The following is a 21825-nucleotide window of genomic DNA, read 5'->3' on the forward strand; positions in this document are numbered from 1 at the left end:
ATCGATTTGTTTCATCCTGCCCTCTCTGTTAGGGTTCAATCATCTTCAAGCTTTTGATTTGCATGCAAGGATTTGAGACTTTCGTTTGCTTTTATTTGTTTGATTCGATTGGTTCTGGGTTTGATGTTTTGAAGCGTTGTTTTTGATTTCGTCTGTGCTGAATCAAGCTATTGTGGAAGCCAAATTCTCTCTGTCGCGTTTTCCTGTCTCCGGTATGTTTTCGGTGGAATACCGATTAGACCGTCCGGCAACGGCTTACCTTTGGGTAAATCAAGCAAATTTAGCAAAAAGTTAGCATGTTTTTGGGTTTAGGTTAGCAAACAAAAATCTAAGGTAACCAGCTTTAAAAAGTAATAACCGCTAAAAAGAATGTTAAATAGATATTCTAGAATTTTTAGCATGTATATCGGAAGATTATTGCATATGCTAAAAAGGTTATTAACAAACTAAAGGAAACTTTGCACTGGTCCTGTGTTAAAATATTAAATTAGTTAGCAAATATTGGTGTCGAAGATTTGTTAGATATGTTAGCGCGTTAAATAAAGTATTGTAAGCTATACCGTTTAGTGACCGTGTAACACTTTTTTATGCAGGTGTAGCGTCAACTCTCAACTGCTAACGGGGTTTGTCTATAAAAGGAAGCCAACAAGCAAACTCTCACCATAAAAAAGCTGTCTAGTTAACAAAACCAATACCACTCCTCCGTTTATGTGTATTGATTGTAGACTTTATAGTTACAGAATCTTGTTTCGTGATATTTTATTAATACTAGTTACAGAAGCTGTCTAGTTAACTAAAATATTAGTTTGCTCCATTGTCATTGTGGCCAATTATTTAAGTTAACGTCTTTGAATCGTTTGTAGCCGGCTAAGAATAATACTGGATGAATATATTTAAAGTTAGTTATGGAGTGTCATCGCTACAAAAAGGAAGTTGATAAGGGAGAACAAGGATTCGTTATTATATATAGATAAATCAGTACAAAAAGGGACACAAACATCATTGACTGTCCAAACAAAACATGGTGTCTGCAATCTTTATGAATAGAAGCTAAGTACAGTCGTAGCAATGTAGGTAGTGTGGAGTGTATTGTTGCTAATATTAGTATTTCAAAATCCAAATATAAATTTGGACGATTCTGAAACTAACGAGGATGTCTTTCCATGTCTTCTCCACCTGTATTGTCGGTCCCATCACCCTCACGGATTTCTTCAGCCTCACGATTGTCGGTAACTGGAATCTGAAACATTTACATGAATAGCAATGTTAAAAAAAATAAAAACAAGAAAATGTGTTGCAATTTGTAGAGTTCAAACAAAACATAATGAGAGCAATATTTATAAATAGAAGCTAAGAAAATTCATAGCAAGGTAGTGAGCAAAAGTATGTTGCTAACATGAGCAAATTAAAATCCAAACAAAACGGGAAACAAACGTCTTTGGCAGATCAAACAAAACATAGTGTGCAATCTTTATGAATAAAAGCTAAGTACATTCGTAGCAATTTATTATGGAGTGCATTGTTGCTAATATTAGTATGCCAAAATCCAAATATAAATATGGATAATTCTGGAGAAAAGGAGGATGGCTTACCATGTCTTCTCCACCTGTATTGTCGGTCCGTCACCTTCAATTGTGAGAATCTAACCGGTTTGCCAGCAAATAGAAACCGAACTTCGTGCTTCTTCGCCACCTTCAATTGTCGGGATAACAGGAACCGACCAAACCGGCCAGAAAACGAGGGTTTGTCTGCAATTTCGACAAGCTTTCCGAACTGGGTCTCCCTGATAGTCTGAGCTTCATCTGGTTCGAGGGCGTTGAGAATTTTCCGAATGCATGTAGGTTTGTGGTAAGGAGTAACGCCGACAGGTTCATCGCCTAGCGCAAACATTCTAGGAGGAAACGGGGGCGGAGAGGGAGGTTCATCGCTTCCATCCATCTGAATTTATTTTTGAATTGAAGTGTAAAATTGAGATCTAATTTAGAATGGTTGAATTGAAGTAGAACAATGGATCAACAGAACTTAATATAAAAGGGGATGACGTGAGAGACTTTTGATATGCACAACTACGAAGCCAATAACCGAGTTTCGATAACTGAAAAAAATCTACGTGCCTGACACAAAAAAGGTAACGTGTTGGATTGGGTAATAAAAAATAAATAATTAAAGAAGTAAATTATATTACAAGAACAGTAGGTAACCGGTTGATGTGAGTATGAAGTGAGCAAGGTTAGAAATGTAAAACTAACACCTCCTGACATCCTCGATAATGTAAATAGTGCATTTACCTAATTAGCGTATATGTCTTGTGTGTACGGTGCAATTTCTCTTTATTTATTGCATCTGCTGTATTTATTTAATCATTCAAATGTCAAAACGTGTCAAATTCAGTTTTATATTCACAAAATAAGAAAGCACATAACCCTAAAAAAGAACACAATAGCAATTAATTACGACTAGAGTATAATAAAATGTTATCACATGGCCCTTTTTCTACAGTTGATACCAGTCGTGAAATTGGGATTTTGGAAAGCTGCACTGCACCGTAATTAATACCTTCCTCGTTAAGGCAATTAATACATTTTTAAATTAAATACCATAATTAATTGAGTTCAAACTCACTGGGGCACCAATAATTGAGATCGAACTCATTGGGGGCACCAATAGGGATTAACTAGTTTGGGATGTGATTAGGTTTTGGAATATATTCGTTCTTAACTATTTTATCAGATTAAGCACATGTGATGATGACGTGTATATATATACACACTATTTCATTCTATCTTATCCATCTTTCAGTAATAAGAGTGAAAATTCTATAAGTCGTAACCTTTCTTCATCCCCCTCTACTGCCATGGATTTCTCAACGCTTCCTATTTTGAGACAGGCTTCAGATTCTTCAGACAAGATTACATCTGCCGATCCATACCCTATGGACCCATTGTTGGATCTTGAATCCGGCACAAACCATGAGTTGAGCAAACCTGTTCCAGGCGTGTGGCGGGTTCCTACTACCGACCTTTGCTGTATCTACCGAGTCCCAAACTGTCTGCGTCGAGTTAGCCCCGAAGCATACACGCCTCAATCAGTCCTCATCGGACCTCTTCACTATTCTTTGAAACTCCAGGCTCTCAAGTCTCGTGGAGATATCACAAACGCAAGGTTAATGGACTACTTAAACATGGAAGAGCACAAGAAGTTTTACCTAGCGGAATTCGCTAAAAGGCCTGAAGGGAAAAATATCATTGATGGATTCAAGAGAGTGATCAAAGAAGATGAGGCTGTGATCAGGGCAAGCTATCTGGAATCAACGGCTTGGATTAAATCCCCAAAGTTCGTGGAGATGATCCTACATGACTCTGTTTTTATACTAGAGTTCATGTTGAGGTGCTCTGTGGAAGCAGCAACAACAGAGAAAACATGGGATCCTCTCATTGACGAACCATGTCTTGCACAAGAAATCAATAGAGATTTAATCTTGCTCGAGAACCAGATTCCATTCTTCATCCTTGAAAAACTCTTTGATCCAACAGTTTCAAAACTTCGCAAAAAGACATTCCACCAATTAACCATCAAACATTTTGAATTCCAAGACGAGAAGGGAAGCGACGCAAAGTTCAGACATTTCACTGATTTGCTAAGGCGTGTCCGCGTGGAGACTGTTCCAGATCATGCTTTTGAGAGATGTTACGAGTCCATGTATCAAATGTATAATGCGGATAAGCTAGATGGTGGGGGAATTAAATTTGAGGCCGTGGAAAACCCTTTGTCGGTCTTGGTTACATTCGAAAAGGGTGTTTTAAAGATACCCAAGTTCTTGGCTGATGACGATGCGGAGATAACGATTAGAAACATAATGGCGCTTGAACAATGTCATTACCCGTTCAACTCTCACGTTTCGACCGGGTGATTGTGGTCGAGTGGTAAGGAGACGGGGCTGAGACACCAACATGTTTCAGGTTCGATCCACCTGCTGTGCGAAACTAAGTCACAATTATCCTGGTCACCCAACACGGATATGGGTCCATGCTTTAGGGCCCATTTGAATATCCGGAGAGAGGGTCTATCCGTGGGCTGCACCTCCCCTTGGGGATTAGTCTGGGCCTCTCCATGGGTCTGGGATACCCCCTGGTTAATCAAAAAAAAAAAAAAAAAAAAAAAACTCTCACGTTTCTGACTACATCATGTTCTTGGATTTCCTCATCGACACTAAGAAAGACGTGAGCTTACTTGTCGAGAAAGGTAACATTTTCATTGTGAACCGGGATTGAAATTTTGAAGACCATAGATTATTTAATAATATTTTTTACTAAAAAAAATATTTAACAATTTTGAGGTATGTCTATAATGTATATTAACATTTTAAAATTTTAAAAATATAAGATAAATTTTGAAGTAATGGGAATAAATTTTTGAAATAACATTTCAACAGAAAGTATGTACTTTTTTTTTTATAATCGTGGCGTGATCCAAATGATTTCTAGACCCAAAGACTAATCACTATGAGGTCTATAGAAATTCAAGTTTTTTGCCACTTAAAACATCTACAGATGACAAAAAGGAATCAAATTCAAAGTGAAAGCTCCAACCGAAACTTTTTTATCACTAGGCCAAGACCACTTGGTTACTTTTTATTATAGATTTATGTTAATTCATAAATATTTAAATAAAAAATAAACATATAAAATGAAGAAAAAATAATTATTATGGTAAAAGAAAAGAAGATGAGCTTATGGAAAAATTCAAAAAGTTAACATCTTAATTGTAACTAGATTTCCACCCGCACAACCGTGCGGATATATATTTTCACATTTATATATATAGATATTTGTTTTACATAATTATTATAAATTTTTAATGTTGCTCACATATTTAAATGTTTGTATAATTATGCCAAATATAATAATTTTATAGTTTTCATGCTGTAAATTAAAATCATCACATATATATGTTGCTTATTATATATTTGTCCTATTGAATTTGCGTTTGATTACTAAACTACTTTTTTTAATGCATGAAACAACATATATGAAAATAATTTTGTATTTAATTTATTATAATCATGATCCGTAATTCAAATTGTTAGATTTTTTTAGTATTTTTTTAATGTTTATTAATTTTATATAATTAATTACTGTATATTAAAAAGTTTAAGATAAGTTAAATTTTTATACATGTATTATATAGTTTACTAATATTAATTCGTTCTACCAACATATTATATTTTTAGCATAAATATTTTATATTTATGAAAATAAAATATGTTAACTTATCAATTTAAAATAATTTTATCATATTTTGTTCAATATAACGTTTTTATTTTAAAATGATAGATATTATTATAAAATTGATAAAATAGGATATAATTATATTCTTTTAGTAACATTTCATTACTAATTATAAAATTAGTTGAAAATATTTATATTCAATTTATGACAATTAAGATCTTATTATAATCTTTTTCAAGAGATTTATTAGAATTTTAATTTTTTTTAAAAAAAATTAAAAGATATAAAAGATATTATGATTAAAGTAGTTAAAATATTATATATATTAGCATTAGTGATATACATTTAATATAAAATTTAAATGATGGTCCAAATAAAAATATCACTCATCAAAAAATCATGATTTTTATTTTATTAGAAAAAAATTTGAAAAAATGAAAATAGAAATAAATATTTATTTCTAACAAAATCTTTAAAAATTATTAGTAAATGTATTTTTGAAATTAATTAATTACATTTTATTTAAATTTTTGTTTATAAACCAAAACTATATTCAAATTTAATTTATAATTTTATTTTATGATAATTTAAATTAAAACTAACTAATTTTCGAAAGTAAATTTAAAAAGATTCTAAAAAGATTTTAAAAAGATTTTGTTAGAACATTTTAAATATAGTAATTTGTATAAATAAAAAAGATAAGATATTAAAAGATATAATAATGAACTTATGTAAAATGTGATATTTTTTATGAATGATCCAAACTAAAAAAATCACACATGAAAAGAAGTCATGACTTCTGTTTTAATATATTAGACTAGATTTCCACCCGCACAACCGTGCGGGTATATATTTTCACATTTATATATATAGATATTTGTTTTACATAATTATTATATATTTTTAATGTTACTCACATATTTAAATGTTTGTATAATTATGTCAAATATAATAATTTTATAGTTTTCATGCTGTAAATTAAAATCATCACATATATATGTTGCTTATTATATATTTGTCCTATTGAATTTGTGTTTGATTACTAAACTAAATTTTTTAATGCATGAAACAACATATATGAAAACAATTTTATATTTAATTTATTATAATCATGCTCCGTAATTCAAATCTCTAGATTTTTTTAGTAATTTTTTTATTGTTTATTAATTTTATATAATAAATTATTGTATATTAAAAAAGTTTAAGATAAGTTAAATTTTTATACATGTATTATATAGTTTACTAATATTAACCCGTTCTACCAACATATTATATTTTTAGCATAAATATTTTTTATTTATAAAAATAAAATATGTTAACTTATCAATTTAAAATAATTTTATCATATTTTGTTCAATATAACTTTTTTATTTTAAAATGATAAATATTATTATAAAATTGATAAAATAGGATATAATTTTATTCTCTTAGTAACATTTCATTACTAATTACAAAATTAGTTGAAAATATTTATATTCAATTTATGAGAATTAAGATTTTATTATAATATTTTTCAAGAGATTTATTAGAATTTTAATTTTTTTTTTAAAAAATTAAAAGATATAAAATATATTATGATTAAAGTAGTTAAAAATATTATATATATTAGCATTAGTGATATATATTTAATAGAAAATTTAAATGATGGTCCCAATAAAAATGTCACTCATCAAAAAGTCATGATTTTTATTTTATTAGAAAACAAATTTGAAAAAATTAAAATAGAAATAAATATGTATTTCTAATAAAATCTTTAAAAACTATTACTAAATTTATTTTTGAAATTAATTGATTTCATTTTATTTAAATTTTTGTTTATAAACCAAAACTATATTCAATTTTAATTTTTAATTATATTTTATGATAATTTAAATTAAACTAAATAATTTTCGAAAGTAAATTTAAAAAGATTCTAAGAAGATTTTAAAAATTTTTTGTTACAACATTTTAAATATATTCATTTATATTTTAAATAAAAGATAAAAATATTAAAATATATAATAATAAACTTATGTAAAATATGATATTTTCTAGAAATGATCAAAACTAAAAAAAATCACATATGAAAAGAAGTCATGACTTCTGTTTTAATATATTAGATTGTAGAAAATAAGGACATAAATTATTGCTAGTGATTTAGTATATACGTACTTAAGTTGAGAAGAAATAAAGCATTTTGTTTATGAATATATAAATATGCCCTATATTTTTTTCACAAAAAGTTGTTGCCATATAATTAGCGTGAGTTTCAAATTTCATTTATAAGGCACGGCTCCTCCTCATATAAGAGTATAAATTCATGATGGTTTTGATATTTGTAAGGGATAATAACGGACTGGCTTGGGAACCATGGTTCCGTGGCCAAGATGGTGAACAAGCTTTGTTTGGGAGTCTTGGACAATGGCTCTTTCTATTCTGATATCGCAACAAAAGTCATTAAGCACTACGGGAATTCATGCAATAAGTCACGCTCCATCCTCAGGCGTGTGTATTTCAGCAACCTGTGGAGAGGGACAGCCACCCTAGTCGCTGCATTTCTATTGCTGCTGAGTCTTATCCAGGCCGTGACTTCTATCATAGATGTTATTAAGGAGTGAAATTACTTTCTCCCTAAAACGTGCTGCATATTGTCGAATACTTCGTGTCGGTTTTAATTTATATCTTTTCGTCGTTCTTTTTTTTTTTTTTGATCAGCTTCTTTCGTCGTTCTAATTGTTTAATTAGCTAGTAGAAACTAGCAACATCAAGTGTTCTTTCTCGAGAATATATGTGTTACCAATCAATCTTTTATGATATTCAATAATATTGTGTTTCAAAAAAAAAAAAGATATTCAATAATACTGTGATGTTGTACATTTTTTATTCCGGTAGAGTTCAATAATACTGTGATATTGTGTTTCAAAAAAAAGATATTCAATAAATGTGTCATATATCAATGTTTCATTTGGCTATAATCCGAACATCTTCTTGAACTATACATATATCAATGTTTCACTTGGCTATAATCAGAACCTCTCCCTACTTACGGTTTGATGTCCGTTGACCGTTGCTCTTTGGTTCGTCTCTGATTTTCAAACTACTCGTGTGTACTACTAAATCATCATGCGGTCTCTCTATAAAGATAGTTGATCTGTATCTTGAAGCTACTATATGACATAAAAATTTCGTGATCATATCTCTGGTTGCTATTAAATCTCTGAAGTCTGAACTAAAACAGAACATACAACCTTTACCACGTCAGCTATAACTTATGACATCTCTTCCCTTCCACAAAAAAAAAAAAGACAAAACCTTGCTGAAATTTCAGACAAAGACGAACACAGTTCGTCAATCTATAGAGACATACACGAATCGCTAACAGCAACTGAGAAAATCGTGCACAATCAGGTCTTGAATCTGTTACTTGATCGTCTTCTATAAGAGAAACCAAACTCGAAATGTGTTCATGATGTATCGTCCGCCTCTGCATTGAAAAAAAACAGAACATTATCAAAGAAACAATCATTGGTCGGCCTTTGTACTTATAAACCCCTAAACGACGGCGTACCAGTGATCTGCTTATCAGGTATCTGAGGAGTGATTCCCAGATTCGTTCTGATGCTAGCTCCCATGTCAATCGCATCTTGGACCTGTGTTGTGTTTTGTTCATCATCAATTTGGAACAAACACAGAGAGAAAGAGATCAATGATTTAACCCGAGGACTAACCGTGTGGATCCCAGAGGCGCTTAGAAACGCGACGGAGGTGGTGGCTATCGCGCCGACGAAGAGTGATGCTATTCCGAAGGCTTTGACCGGCATCAAACGGTTATCGCCGGCGTAACCTCTCCGAATACATCTCACTCCCCACATGATCTGAGCTCCGCTTCCCATCGCCCACCACCAGTGAGCCGATCCATCGAACAAACTGCTCTCGCCGCGGCTAACGGCGTCGTTCTGTTCCTCCATCTCCGTCGCCGTTTCCGCGGAGACGGTGAAATGAGAAATGAAATCCGATTTCGAGATTCCTTATTTCGTGGTGTCTAGTTTACGATCGTTGTAGGCTTACTGGGCTTCGGTGTGGGCTTATAGGCCCAACAATCCCTTTTTTATTGAGATCTAGTAAGGTTTTGATTACACCTTCCAAGTTGCTTCTTAGTGAAAGAGATGTATCGAACATGGCCACGAGCGCTTGTTCGAAACTTTTTCAGAAATTATTTATATGCTTTTGGTTCAACAAATAGCTTAATGATTAACAAAAATGCACAATAAATTTTATTGTATGACAAGTTGAAAAAAGGAAAACAAGTTAGCACACTAAACTTTACTATGAATTTGAAAGCAGCTATATTTAGGCGAGACAGAGCCGGTTTTGAAAATTTAAAATTTACTATTAAATTTTAATTTTATTAAGAATCTAAAACTTATAAATATTACTTTAAAAAAAATTGGAAGTCAAGACAAAATACACACGTAGACTTATAAATGTTAAACTCTCATAGCGTTATGTCGAAACCTGCTCTAAGGCTAGGTTCGAAATTTCAAATACTAATATCATCATCATCAGTGGCGGAGGCAGTGCTTTAGCACAGGGGTCACTTGACCAACATGATTTTTTAGGAACAAAACTTTTTACTTGTATTTTGAAGAAAAAAATGAAATATTTTCACCAACTTAATTCATTGACTCATGTAGTAGATGCTTATAGGGAAATTGACCCCTCTCAATGATTCGGCTAGTTCCGCCACTGATCATCATGTTTACGTGTGTTTAGCTTCTAAACTGACCTCATCGTTAGTCGTTAAAACTGACACTTGAATGCGAGAGGCATTGTTAGATTTAAGTTGAAAAATATTTCTTAAAACAAAAAAAAAATTCTCTAAAAGAATATTATATTTCTTAAAAAATAATAGAGCCATCGGTTTTGACTAAGGGTGTCACTACTCATTACATTATAGTTATAATATATAAATAAATATTAGGTCTGGCCGAAGGGAAAAAAAAAGGAGGTATGGCCGAAGGAAATATTTGGTATGGCCCAGAAAAATGCTAGGTTCGACCAATTCTGGTGAGGATTGTTTTTAAATTTAGAAATGGATTCATGTATCTAAATGGATTCATGTATGCGGTTTGTGTTTACATGTTATGATTGTAATCATAATCAGATTTCCTAACTGTATCTCATCTTCTGGCGTGTGTACATTGTATTTTAGTTGAATTGCATTTTAGTTGTATTGTACGTGTGTATTTCTTGGGTTAAATTGTACGTGTGTAGGTTTTTTGTTTTTACCCTAAAATTGTTTTGCAACTTTATAGTCTAGGTATTAATCTTGTTATTCACAATTGTAATTGTAGATTTGTGGTTGTTTACTTTTTAAATAGAGTACTTAACAGCTTTTGTGGCTTTTCTTTACAGGTGAGGACAGCTGAAATATAAGTGTAGCACATGTGTTCTAAACACATGTTTTCCTTGTTAATGACAGTCGTTTTGTTGTAAATCACAGTCTTACAAATGAATATTCATCATTGTAAGAATATATATGAATATTATATCAATAAAGAGTTGACACTTGACAGTACTCAAGGTTCTTCATTCTTCAGCAACAAGGCAAGACAAATGTGTGTATATATTTTAATATCTAAAACCAGAAAATAAACTAATAATAATCATGGAGTACATTAGTACAGTACTGTTCAATGATTTCAATTGTAAAGCTGGGTTCTCTTTAATGTTTTGTTATTCATTTTAATTTATTCATTAGCAAATTTAAGTGTTTTTAGCAAGTTAAAGTGTTTACTATAGTGGCGCCGAACCGTTAAAAAAGGACACACATATACATGTAGGATGTAGCCCTTATATCTACAACATATCTTCAGATTTAAGCGTATTAATGAAAAGTTAAATTATAGCCAGCTCAATCAGTCGAAAATACATTGTAGAGGTTTAGATCAAAGATTCCGAAAGAAACATCTTAAAGTAATAATATTAACTCATTAAACATCTTAGGGATGGAGTTGCCCTATACCCTCAAAATAATGCTCATCTTCTGTTTAAGCGGATGTGCTTGCTCGGGTGTTCCTCTCTCCGTGATGGCTGCAGATTAGGAGGTCTTTCACAAGCTGTTCTCGAGGAGCCAATTTTTTAAGAACTGATCATTGGGCATTGCTGAATTCTACCGGGTTCAGTTCTCAGTTTAACTATGGTTTCTCTTTTGTGGCTTCTCTTTTGTGGCAAGTGTTTGTTCTAAGTTTGATGTATCCTCTAGTTAGATGCTCTGCTCGTAGTTGGTCCCTGCTCAGCTTAGATTGAGTCTTAGTCTCTTAGATAGAGTGTGTCTAGTGTATGTTCCTTGTTGTCTTTGTTTTTTTGTCAAAAAATAAAATGGTAATAAAATTTAACATTTTTATCAAAAAAAAAACTCATTTTACAAGAGCTAGCAACGATATTAATAAATTTAATAAAAAAAATTAGGTAAATATGAAAAATTTAATAAATTGATTGTGAAGAATAAGAAAATAAAAGCTGAGCATGGGTAAAAGACTAAGGGGTCGGTTGATAACGTGATTCTCGTGGTTTGAATTGTTTTTACTTTTTACTAATTTGACTATTGTGTATTACCAACGTCCAAGTTAATTAGTACATACGTCAAATTCCTTGTAAAGCAAAGTGGGCCAACTCAAACTTTAATATAGTATTTTTCTTACTTATTATATACTATATAAAATTGTATAGTGAAGAAGATAAAAAGTAGCCACTGCACATTGTACTGTTACTTATTGATAATAATGACGTCACACAACTCAAAGCCAAAGTTCGTGGGTTATTAAGGTGACGCACATGCACGATGGTCGGTCCATATATAAGACGAGAAACATTTCAATGAATGCCGTCTAAATATTATTCGATTTTAGTTTTTTTTTTCTTTTCTTCTGGCATATAGAATATGATTTTTATTAAATAAAGAGACACGTTATTCCCATTTAATTTCACATGGGTATAAGTTATTCGCAGTAAATGGTGGACAGTAGATTGGCCATCCGGACCCAGTTTTAACGAAATAATAAAGATATGCTTTTATATACGACTGTCATGTTTCTTTCTCTATAATACGAAACAAGGACCTTATTAAATACTACAACTTGGAAGAATATTAATAGCAGCTCACTTCAGGTTGCAACCTATAGCTTTATCTCTCTCTCTCTCTCACACTCAAATGGAAAAACAAATCAACATAGAGAGTAGTGTTACTCATCATCAAGACAATGTAACAACCTCCACCGTTGCCCCCATGACATCTTCGTCGGAATCTTGGTCTTCATCCAAAAGAGCGTTAGTGCAGGACAATGAAGCTGGCGGAAAACGTAGGAAGAGCAACGGTCGAGATGGTAACGAGAATCCGACGCCGTATAGAGGAGTAAGGAAGAGGAGCTGGGGAAAATGGGTGTCAGAGATTAGAGAGCCAAAGAAGAAGTCAAGAATATGGCTTGGGACTTATCCAACGGCTGAGATGGCAGCTCGAGCTCATGATGTAGCGGCTTTAGCCATTAAAGGCAACTCCGGTTATCTCAATTTCCCTGAATTATCCGGTTTGCTTCCTCGTCCGGTTAGCTGCTCTCCCAAGGATATACAAGCTGCAGCTGCCAAAGCCGCAGAAACCACATGGAAAGAACCGGTTATCCATGAGAAACTTGTCGAGGAGCTAAGCCATTCTGAGTTGTCTACGGCTGATCAGTCTTCGACTTCCAGCAGTTTCATTTTTTCTTCGGACACTTCGGAGACTTCGAGTACGGACAAGGAAAGCAACGAAGAGACGGTGTTTGATTTGCCGGATCTTTTCACGGAAGGACTTCTCAACCAAAATGACGAGTTTCGTTATTACGACAGCACGTCCACATGGCAGCTTTTCGGAGATGATGTGGTGTTCCGGCTTGAAGAGCCGTTCACTTGGCTAGATGTATAGTTCCATGCACGATGGTTTTACTTTTAACTAATTTTCAGTATATATATTTTTTGTTTTTCGTTATGTTTTCTACATTTGAGTGTGTTATTAATTACTTTGCGATAAAATGAGCTCGTTTTGAATAATTGTCAGTGTTTCAAAATTGAAGTAATGTAAGTGAATCTAATAAGTGGCAGTGGCATAACGTATTTTAGCATAAAAATAAACACAGGAAAACAAGAAGACAACGTTAGTTGATAGTGACACTCTTGAACTTTTAAGTCTTTTCTTGCATTCTCGCTCACCACTAGATTTAGAGAATGTTAAAGAGTGTAGACGAATTTTGACTCCAAGAGCATCGCATCCCCTTACGACACATGTATATTAATTGAATAATTGGACATAATTAATCTATATTCTCGACATTTATATTAATTAGTTTAGGGATAATCTGTGGAAAAATTAACATATTCGGTCTCTAGCTAGCAGTCCCTAGTGCGTTCTAAGTTTGACTAGATAAAGTTTAATTAATATTAGCTTAGTGGTAAACTAGTGAAAATTTGGTAATGATTAATTATATAACCGTAAACTTTTTCATTAATACACACTAATTATATAGTTTGTTTTAAAAGGTAAAATTAAAATGCCGGATAAAAGACTATATACATAAACAGAATGATTATTTTGTAAATCAAACATCCATTGTACTTAGATAAGCTAGCATATTCAATCTCAAGATTATTAACAATTTAAAGTTTAAAGTTGCTTGATAAGATATGTCATTACACTCAATCGGTCCGCTTCGCCTAAAGATCACAACACTGTTTCTCTCAAAACATTTTATAAACCGCTAAATATATTACTTATGTATGTTTGAACTTTCAAGTAACGACAGTGAGCTTAGCGCATGTACCACATATGTCATATCTAGTGTGTCCGTCGACATTGATGAGACGATGATTGCAAAATTGAAAGTGAAGGAGACAAGCTTTTGATTAAATTATCGCTTTATTATATTCAGAGTGGGATTTGGGAATATAACATGACTCACATGTTCATCATTGCATTCTTTTCCTTTTAAAGTTATAATAAGTTAAATAACCTTTCACTTTTTTTTTTCATTTCCATTTCTTTAATTTTCTTGAAAGGTGAAAGGATATATGCTATAACAATAGGATGCTTTTGCCCAACATCTTGCTTTATCCACTGTTAATGAGGCATAACACGACTGTTATGGATTCCCAAACACATTCATTGGATCCAATACGAATAGTAATAACAATGCACATTTGATTGAAATCGTAAAACTCTAACAAATTGCAAAATCAAATCATTATCTCCTTTAAAAGATTTGGTGCAAAGCCATTGGGATTAACACCACATAATATAACTATATAAGAAACAAAAGAATCAAAAGAAACCTTTAGAAATGGGAGAATTCTGTAATGTATTCAAACATATATAAACCAAACTTCATTCGAAGTTTGGAAGATATATTATACGTTGATTAGGAATCGTAATTTGACTCAGGAACAGGAAAAATCTTGTTGAAAACGAGTGATATTCTTAAATATACAAAGCAAATCTATGAGCATATATGTATATTCTTTTGGTAGACTTATGAGGCCACTAATGAAGAAACATATAAAGATAGTGGATGCAGTAGTGAGCTCACTATCACATTATTTCTACATGCATATTAAATTTGTCGTGTAATTTATGTACCCTTATTCTATTCTCTCATGATGTCAAGGATTGAATTGAATGTATGTAAGATATAAGTCTCTCTTTTTTTTTTTTTTTTTTGGGGGGGGGGGGGGGTTAGGCTTTTAGCAATGACATAAGTATCTACTATTTGATAGCAAATTATTGCTACTAAAGTAACTAATACAGTATATATAGGCTCTAACCGTGAGATTCTTTTGATAATGGGATCCTCAGCCGTGAGTTATATATATACTTAACAAACATACCTAATCTTTTCGATTCTTATCATTTATAATGAATGATTCTGATTATTGTGGATATATATTACAATAGCTGTATCTGCCTCGACACGAATCACTTGACTTTGGAGAATACTATAAATCAAAACTTACAAATCGAAATTTTACAAACTACAAGGAGCTGAATTCGTATTGTGTTATGCACATAAATTAGTCCAAGAATTATTATAAAAACACATCGGTATAGAACATGAGATCTTTATCTTTGGAATAAAGTGGGCAAAAAGAAAAAAACAAGCAAGCGGAAAGAAGAAAAATGAAAGCAACAATAGAAGCAAAAAAGAGACGAAAGATTCATATTGTTAGCTTAATTAATTAACACATTCTCTCACATCTCTATCAAAAGGAAACAGAATTTGTGGGGAAAACTACAGTTGCCTACGAAAAAGAATGAAAGCCACAAATTAAAACCAGTTGAAAGGAATGAAAAAAAACTTAACTAATTCTATTCTAATAACTATTAAACAATTTTAAAACAAGAGTTTCAAATATGTTGTGATTGCGTCAAGGACTCCATCAGGATTTGATAATGAAAATCAAACAAGATTGAATAACTTAAACCAAGACAAATACGTCATATTAGACAAGAGAAATATCACTTTTATGGTATTATGTAAGTTGATAAAATCCTGAAAATATTATTTTCATAGAATTATGGAAGTTGGAAGTATTTTAGAAATATTCATAATATGTTTATCTTCTATGTGTGTTCTACGTTCTTATTCTGTTCTCCATAATTTTACAAACTCATATTTTTTAATTTACGTCGGCGAGTTCGTTAGAGAGTGTGTTAGTAAGTTTGTGTGTTTGATTATGATTCTAAATCAAACTGTTCTTGTTATCGAAATGGTTGTTATTTACAATAAAACATAAGATAAGTTGTCTCCTTCTCTGTCGTTGCGTGTGCCGAAGCATACATAGACATTTCCATGATCAGGTTTTTGACTGTAACTTTTGTTCTGACTTCTGACAAGTTCTAGTTTATGCCAACCTTTATCTCCTTCATAATAGAGTAAAAGTAAACAAACAATGGTTAGTTTATTGCTTGATGCTTATAGAAAAAGAAGAAGATGAGTTTCTAGACTAAGATGACAATGGTAATGAATTTTGTTACAAAAATCAAGGCGAGCAACAAAAATCCATAAACGTTCGTTTGAAGTCATTACCAACTAAAAAAAAATATCAGAATAATTTATTTTGTAACTTATATGAACTTGACTAGTGAGAAAGACAGTAATACAAACCACCTAAAATCCCCTATATATTATTTGAGAAGCATTACAACTTCTTTTTGTAGCCACATGTCATCACTAGGATGATTCTTAGAATCATTAGAGAAATATGTTGGTCCATCTAATTATATAATAAGTTTTTTATTAAACTAACAATAAATTCATTATTAATGTATTTCATTATTTCCTTAAATAAAATTACGGAATTGCCTAATGTGGTTAAAGTATATATATGACAATTAATGATTTTGAATAATAAAGATTTGATAAAAATTAGTGTATATTCTATCATATTTGTTTAATTTTAAACTATTAAATAAATTAAACAACCACAATAACCATATAATAAAAAATTTAGATTTTTCTATATATGTTGTATTTTGAATTTTGAAAAACGATTATAAATTACTAAAACAGTTAAAAGTTTCACATTGAAATGATTACAAAATTATATAAGTAAAAAGTATAATTTAATTAATTATTAATATTGATATATATATATATATATATCGTTTTAAATTAAACTATAAACCATATAAAATACATAAATCTTTTAGTTTCAAAATTTACTTTGAACAATTTTTTGGTAAAAGTTTTGAACGAACATTGACAACTTATTTTTTTAAAATTATAAATTATTAAAACTATTAATCTCACAATGAAAATTTTGTTGTTAGTAATTTAAATCTTTTGCTATAAAAGATACAAATGATCAAAAACACTATATGAGTAGAAATCATCATTTAATAGACATTAATATTAAAAATACACTAAAATATACTATGTATGTTAGTATCATTTAAATTTAATTACATATCCTATCAAATATTAAAAAAAAATTGGATTAATAAAATTGATTTATATGTTCACACCAATTTAATTATATATTTAATAGTTACTGACTTTTAATTATTCAATATATATTTATTATTTCATAATATGTAAAAATATTTAATACATAAAATAATTTTTATATATAATGTTTATCCCGCGCAAGGTGCGGGTCTTAACCTAGTTAGATTATTAATCCATCATAATGAAAAGAAAAAAAAAACTATTTTTACAAGTTGGAAAATCGAATAAGCGGGCTAAACTATTGGGCCGGGCCTTAAGAACTGAAAAGCCTATAATCATCTTCTCAAACGTCTTTGCTCCTTCTCTCCAAAACCTCTTTCAAATCGCCGCCGAGCACCGCCGTACTGTTGTACAAGGGTCTCTCTCTCGCTTTCAAAGGCCTAAACGGGTAAAACCCTTCTCTCTCTCTTCCTCATATGTAGTCATGCTCTAAGGGTTTAGAGAAAGTTTTGATTTTTATTTCTGAAAATCGTATTTTTTAGTGATAGCAAGTGATGGAGGGGAGATTGGCTAATATGTGGAGGTTGACGGTGAACGAAAGTAAGTTCGTGGAGACAGCGTTGCAGTCTGAGCTCAGAGTAGATGGTCGTGGTCTTTATGATTACCGCAAGCTTACTATTAAGTTTGGCAAGTAAGTGCTCTTTGAACTTGTTCACACTGTTTGTGCATTTGATGTCTTGTAAGATTCTGATTGCTTTTAGCTCAGAAAGACTTCAACTTTTCTTGTGGGTTTTTGTAATTTAAGAGATGTTTTTCATCTTTGTGTGAGTTAACAGAGAATATGGTAGCTCAGAAGTTCAACTTGGTCACACTCATGTGATGGGCTTTGTGACTGCTCAGCTTGTTCAGCCTTACAAGGACAGACCTAACGAAGGCTCTCTATCTATCTTCACTGAGTTTTCTCCTATGGCTGATCCTTCCTTTGAGCCTGGTCGTCCTGGCGAATCTGCTGTGGAGCTGGGGCGTATTATAGACCGTGGTCTAAGGTAAGTCTCCATTTTGGAAACGAGTCTGGTTTGTGTCGTTTAAGTAATGGTAAATTGGTAAATGTATTGGTTGCAGAGAGAGTCGTGCGGTGGATACAGAGTCACTCTGCGTTCTAGCTGGAAAGAAGGTTTGGTCTGTTCGCATTGATCTTCACATCTTGGACAATGGAGGGTATGTTTGTTTTATTGGTTCATTGAAGGTTCTGGTTATAAGATGATCTCTTATCTTATTTGTGTTTTTTTATCACTCGTCTTTGTAATAGGAACTTGGTTGATGCTGCAAATATTGCGGCGTTAGCAGCGCTTATGACGTTTAGAAGACCTGACTGCACTGTAGGAGGAGAGAACAGTCAAGAAGTTACCATACATTCACTAGAGGTTAGTCATACATCTTGTAAGAGTAGAGAGGGAAGTTCTCATCTTAAAATGTTTGCTTTCTTTTGGCAGGAAAGGGAGCCACTCCCACTGATAATACATCATCTCCCTATAGCCTTCACGTTTGGATTTTTCAACAAAGGCAACATTGTGGTAACAAAACTGTTTTTTTTTTTTAGTCTTTTGCTTTGTTTATGAGATAATAGATGTGATTGTGTTGTTATTGCAGGTGATGGACCCAACTTATATTGAAGAAGAGGTTATGTGCGGGAGAATGACTGTGACACTCAATGCTAATGGAGATATATGCGCTATCCAAAAACCTGGAGAAGAAGGCGTGAACCAGAGTGTGATCCTTCATTGCTTGCGTCTTGCTTCTTCAAGAGCTGCTGCAACAACAAAGATAATCAGAGATGAGGTAACTTTGCCAAATCCAAAGCCTTTTGAATACAGAAAGATTCACATTTTTGTTGTGCTTTGTGTTTCTTGGTGCAGGTTGAAGCGTATAACCGTGAGAAGAGCTTACAGAAGGTGAAGCGACATCCTACTTTGGCTAAACCTGAAGTTTCTGGACCTATTGTAGTTGTGAAGGAGGGACATAAGAAGGTTTCAGATGAGGAAGAAGCTGCAGAGTTATCTCGAGAACATGTTGAAAGATTAAACCTCTCTTCAGTGGAAGTAAAAAGCAGTAAGGAACAAGAAGCTGCTTCCAATTTCAAAGGCGGTCCATCAAACTGGTAAAATCTCTCTCTCTCTCTCTCTCTCTCATGTTTACGTATATCATCTATCCAGGCATCTGAATCTTTGCTTGTGGGACAGGGATCCTTACACGGAAGCTATGGATGTTGATTCACTGAAAGCTTCTCTTGCTTCAAAAGGTTAAAAGTTTTCTTTTATCTTTTTTTTAATAAGTTTGGTTTGCTTCTTCCTCAAGGCGGAGACTGAAACTTGTTTTGTTTCTTCTAATGGCAGGAGAGTCAGTGACTAAGTCAACGATAAAGAAAAAGACGAACGATTCTGGAAATGTGCAGAAAGAAGTAACAGGAGATTTAGAGATGAAAGATACAGCTGAGGCTACAAAACACAAGACTGGAGAGTTGACACTCAAAGATGCTGTCAAACCTAAGAAGAAGCGGAAAAATAAAAGCAATTAAGGTTTCTTGTTTTAAAATTTTGGTATTAGAGAAGACCAAAGCTAAGCAAAGATAGATTCCAGGGTTTGTTTGTGTGTAAAACCTAGTGATCAAGTGACCAAAAGTTGATTTTTTGCTTCCTGACACTCGAGGAGTGGAACCCTTTCAGTGAGAAAGAGGTTTCTGTCTCGTCTGTGCTGACGACGAACGAGTCTCTTCTTTGGGAATTGATGGGCCGATCCCAAATTAAATTTAGTTCACAATATCTTTTAACTTGGGCCTTCTGATAACCAAGTCGTCTTGCCAAATCTGATTTTACCATCATAGCCTCACCTTTTTCTAGGTTGTCCTACTACTATCATGTCTGTCTGTTGCTGTGGTGACGTAATGAGCTACTTTTTGTGGTAAGGCTAATGGTACAGTTTAGGTTATGTGCTGTGCTGCATGCTATTAAAAAGAATAAAAATAACGAGTATGTTTATCACTTGTTTAACGAGTTTTTTTTTTTTTTTTCCATCTGATATTATTATTATTAAAGGGACTAAGCCCAACCGTATCAACATAAAGCCCAAAAGGCTTAAACTAAAACGATTAATTGGGACATAAGCCCAACATTAATCCCAAAAGCACCACAAAGAAAAATGCGCTAAAGCCCGAAGACAACAAACCCAGGCCCACAAGACTCCACTCAAACCACGTGTCGAGAAAACAACAAGACCGGACCACGTGTTGAAACCCTCACCTACGAGGAAACACGCGTGTCTTGACACCTCCACGTCATCACCGCTTCGAGAAATCCCGCCGGGAAAACTCACCGGCGTTTCACCGTGAAAGACACCAGAACAGAATCCACCGCGAATTCTTTCATCGCCTGATCATCTTCCCCCGGAAACTTCCAACCATTCACCCAACAAACAACTAATCTCACAACGAGAAGTCGTAACATGACAGATCTATGAACTCATGAAAGATTAAACGCCTACAATCGATCCTTCTTCTCCGACATACAAGCATGCAACAAGACATCAGATCGAGAGACATAGTAGCAGATAGAGCTTAGATTCATAGATCAAGAGAGCGGATAAAACCACAAAGATAGCCGACGATGACGGTGCTGACTAAACCACCGCCTCCCGGAGCCAAAAAGCCGGCGGACCAACACCACATAGGAAGGCGTGTTCCCCGGAACCAAGAGCCGGCGGTCCAACCCCATAAAGAGGCGAGATCCCCGGAGACAGAAGCCGGTCGTCCACCATATGAGAGATGCGACACCGGAACAGAACCGGTCATGCGACACTGTGCAAGACACCGACGCCGGAGAGAAACCCGATGAACACGGGTTGAGCGGATCCAAACGCCGGAGACAAAACGACGAAGCAGATCGGCGACTTTCTCTCTCTGAAAGATACAGAGAGAGTTAAGAGAGAGAAAGTCCCTACATCCCGGTTCGATTATCACTTGTTTAACGAGTTAAGAGGTACTAGTTTAGTACCAAAAGGAAATTTATAAAGGAGAAAGGACGTTGGACGAATTACGAATTTGAGTGGCAGAGAAAGAAGGTATGTTAGCTTTTAGTTTTTTTTTCAATCTTTTTATTCGTTATATACTGTATGTAGTTATTTATTTTTTTGATTTTTGTCTAAAGTTTTTATTGTTTAGCTGGATGAACAAAAAATTTACAGTCAAAACTCCAAAGGCCTAGTGGTAAACTAATCAATATGATCAAAGATTATCGTACTAGTAGTCTATATATTTACTATCTTGACCAAGAGTCTCACCTTTCATTAAGTCGTGTATGTTATAAGTTAATGACTATATATGCACTAGTACTTCTCAATATTTACACAAGTATGGCTGTGTCTAGCAAAATAATAACCCAACCTCATTACAAATGCACTTGACTTTATCACAAAAACTGGCAATTATTCATCCACACTCCCATGCCATCTATAATCGTCATGAAAAACTCGTTTTCTATCATAGCGATCTAACCAAAAATTAAATGGTTGATTACCATACCGCCCTTGCGTATTTCAGTTGTTACTCTTACACGAAGCCCTAGTTCAGATATTTCATCGTTTTGGCGTGGTCA

The 21825-nt window shown here is 33.1% G+C and overlaps 5 protein-coding genes across 8 annotated transcripts; 3 read left to right on the forward strand and 2 right to left on the reverse strand.

Moving 5' to 3' along the window:
• Positions 1–1028: 1028 nt before the first annotated feature.
• LOC125575068 lies at positions 1029–1938 on the reverse strand. The gene is made up of 2 exons (XM_048741329.1): positions 1593–1938; positions 1029–1240 (listed from the first exon to the last, which is right to left on the reverse strand). Exons 1-2 carry the CDS (start codon positions 1936–1938, stop codon positions 1218–1220), a joined length of 369 nt encoding a protein of 122 aa, XP_048597286.1. The 3' UTR covers positions 1029–1217.
• Positions 1939–2854: 916 nt separating this feature from the next.
• On the forward strand, positions 2855–3910 carry LOC106414360 (UPF0481 protein At3g47200-like). The gene has a single exon (XM_022691841.2). It carries the CDS (start codon positions 2855–2857, stop codon positions 3908–3910), a length of 1056 nt encoding a protein of 351 aa, XP_022547562.2.
• A 4469-nt stretch (positions 3911–8379) lies between these two features.
• Positions 8380–9236, reverse strand: LOC106352731. The gene is made up of 3 exons (XM_013792370.3): positions 8936–9236; positions 8776–8857; positions 8380–8691 (listed from the first exon to the last, which is right to left on the reverse strand). Exons 1-3 carry the CDS (start codon positions 9173–9175, stop codon positions 8672–8674), a joined length of 342 nt encoding a protein of 113 aa, XP_013647824.1. The 5' UTR covers positions 9176–9236; the 3' UTR covers positions 8380–8671.
• A 2964-nt stretch (positions 9237–12200) lies between these two features.
• LOC106414086 (ethylene-responsive transcription factor ERF035) lies at positions 12201–13353 on the forward strand. Its single transcript, XM_013854797.3, has one exon. It carries the CDS (start codon positions 12421–12423, stop codon positions 13165–13167), a length of 747 nt encoding a protein of 248 aa, XP_013710251.2. The 5' UTR covers positions 12201–12420; the 3' UTR covers positions 13168–13353.
• Positions 13354–17538: 4185 nt separating this feature from the next.
• On the forward strand, positions 17539–19865 carry LOC106412182 (exosome complex component RRP45A-like). 4 transcript variants are annotated; one of them, XM_013853081.3, is made up of 10 exons: positions 17539–17627; positions 17722–17870; positions 18016–18225; positions 18302–18397; positions 18489–18603; positions 18673–18753; positions 18830–19018; positions 19096–19337; positions 19393–19478; positions 19573–19865. In XM_013853081.3, exons 2-10 carry the CDS (start codon positions 17734–17736, stop codon positions 19752–19754), a joined length of 1338 nt encoding a protein of 445 aa, XP_013708535.2. In that variant the 5' UTR covers positions 17539–17627; positions 17722–17733; the 3' UTR covers positions 19755–19865. The 4 variants fall into 4 exon arrangements, with proteins under 4 accessions (XP_013708535.2, XP_013708537.2, XP_013708536.2 ...); XM_013853083.3 differs by having other exon boundaries at positions 17546–17627; positions 19420–19478; XM_013853082.3 differs by lacking the exon at positions 17539–17627 and having other exon boundaries at positions 17634–17870.
• Positions 19866–21825: the final 1960 nt, after the last annotated feature.

This window comes from Brassica napus, chromosome A9 (assembly GCF_020379485.1).
Source record: "Brassica napus cultivar Da-Ae chromosome A9, Da-Ae, whole genome shotgun sequence".
Classification (NCBI taxonomy): Eukaryota; Viridiplantae; Streptophyta; class Magnoliopsida; order Brassicales; family Brassicaceae; genus Brassica; species Brassica napus.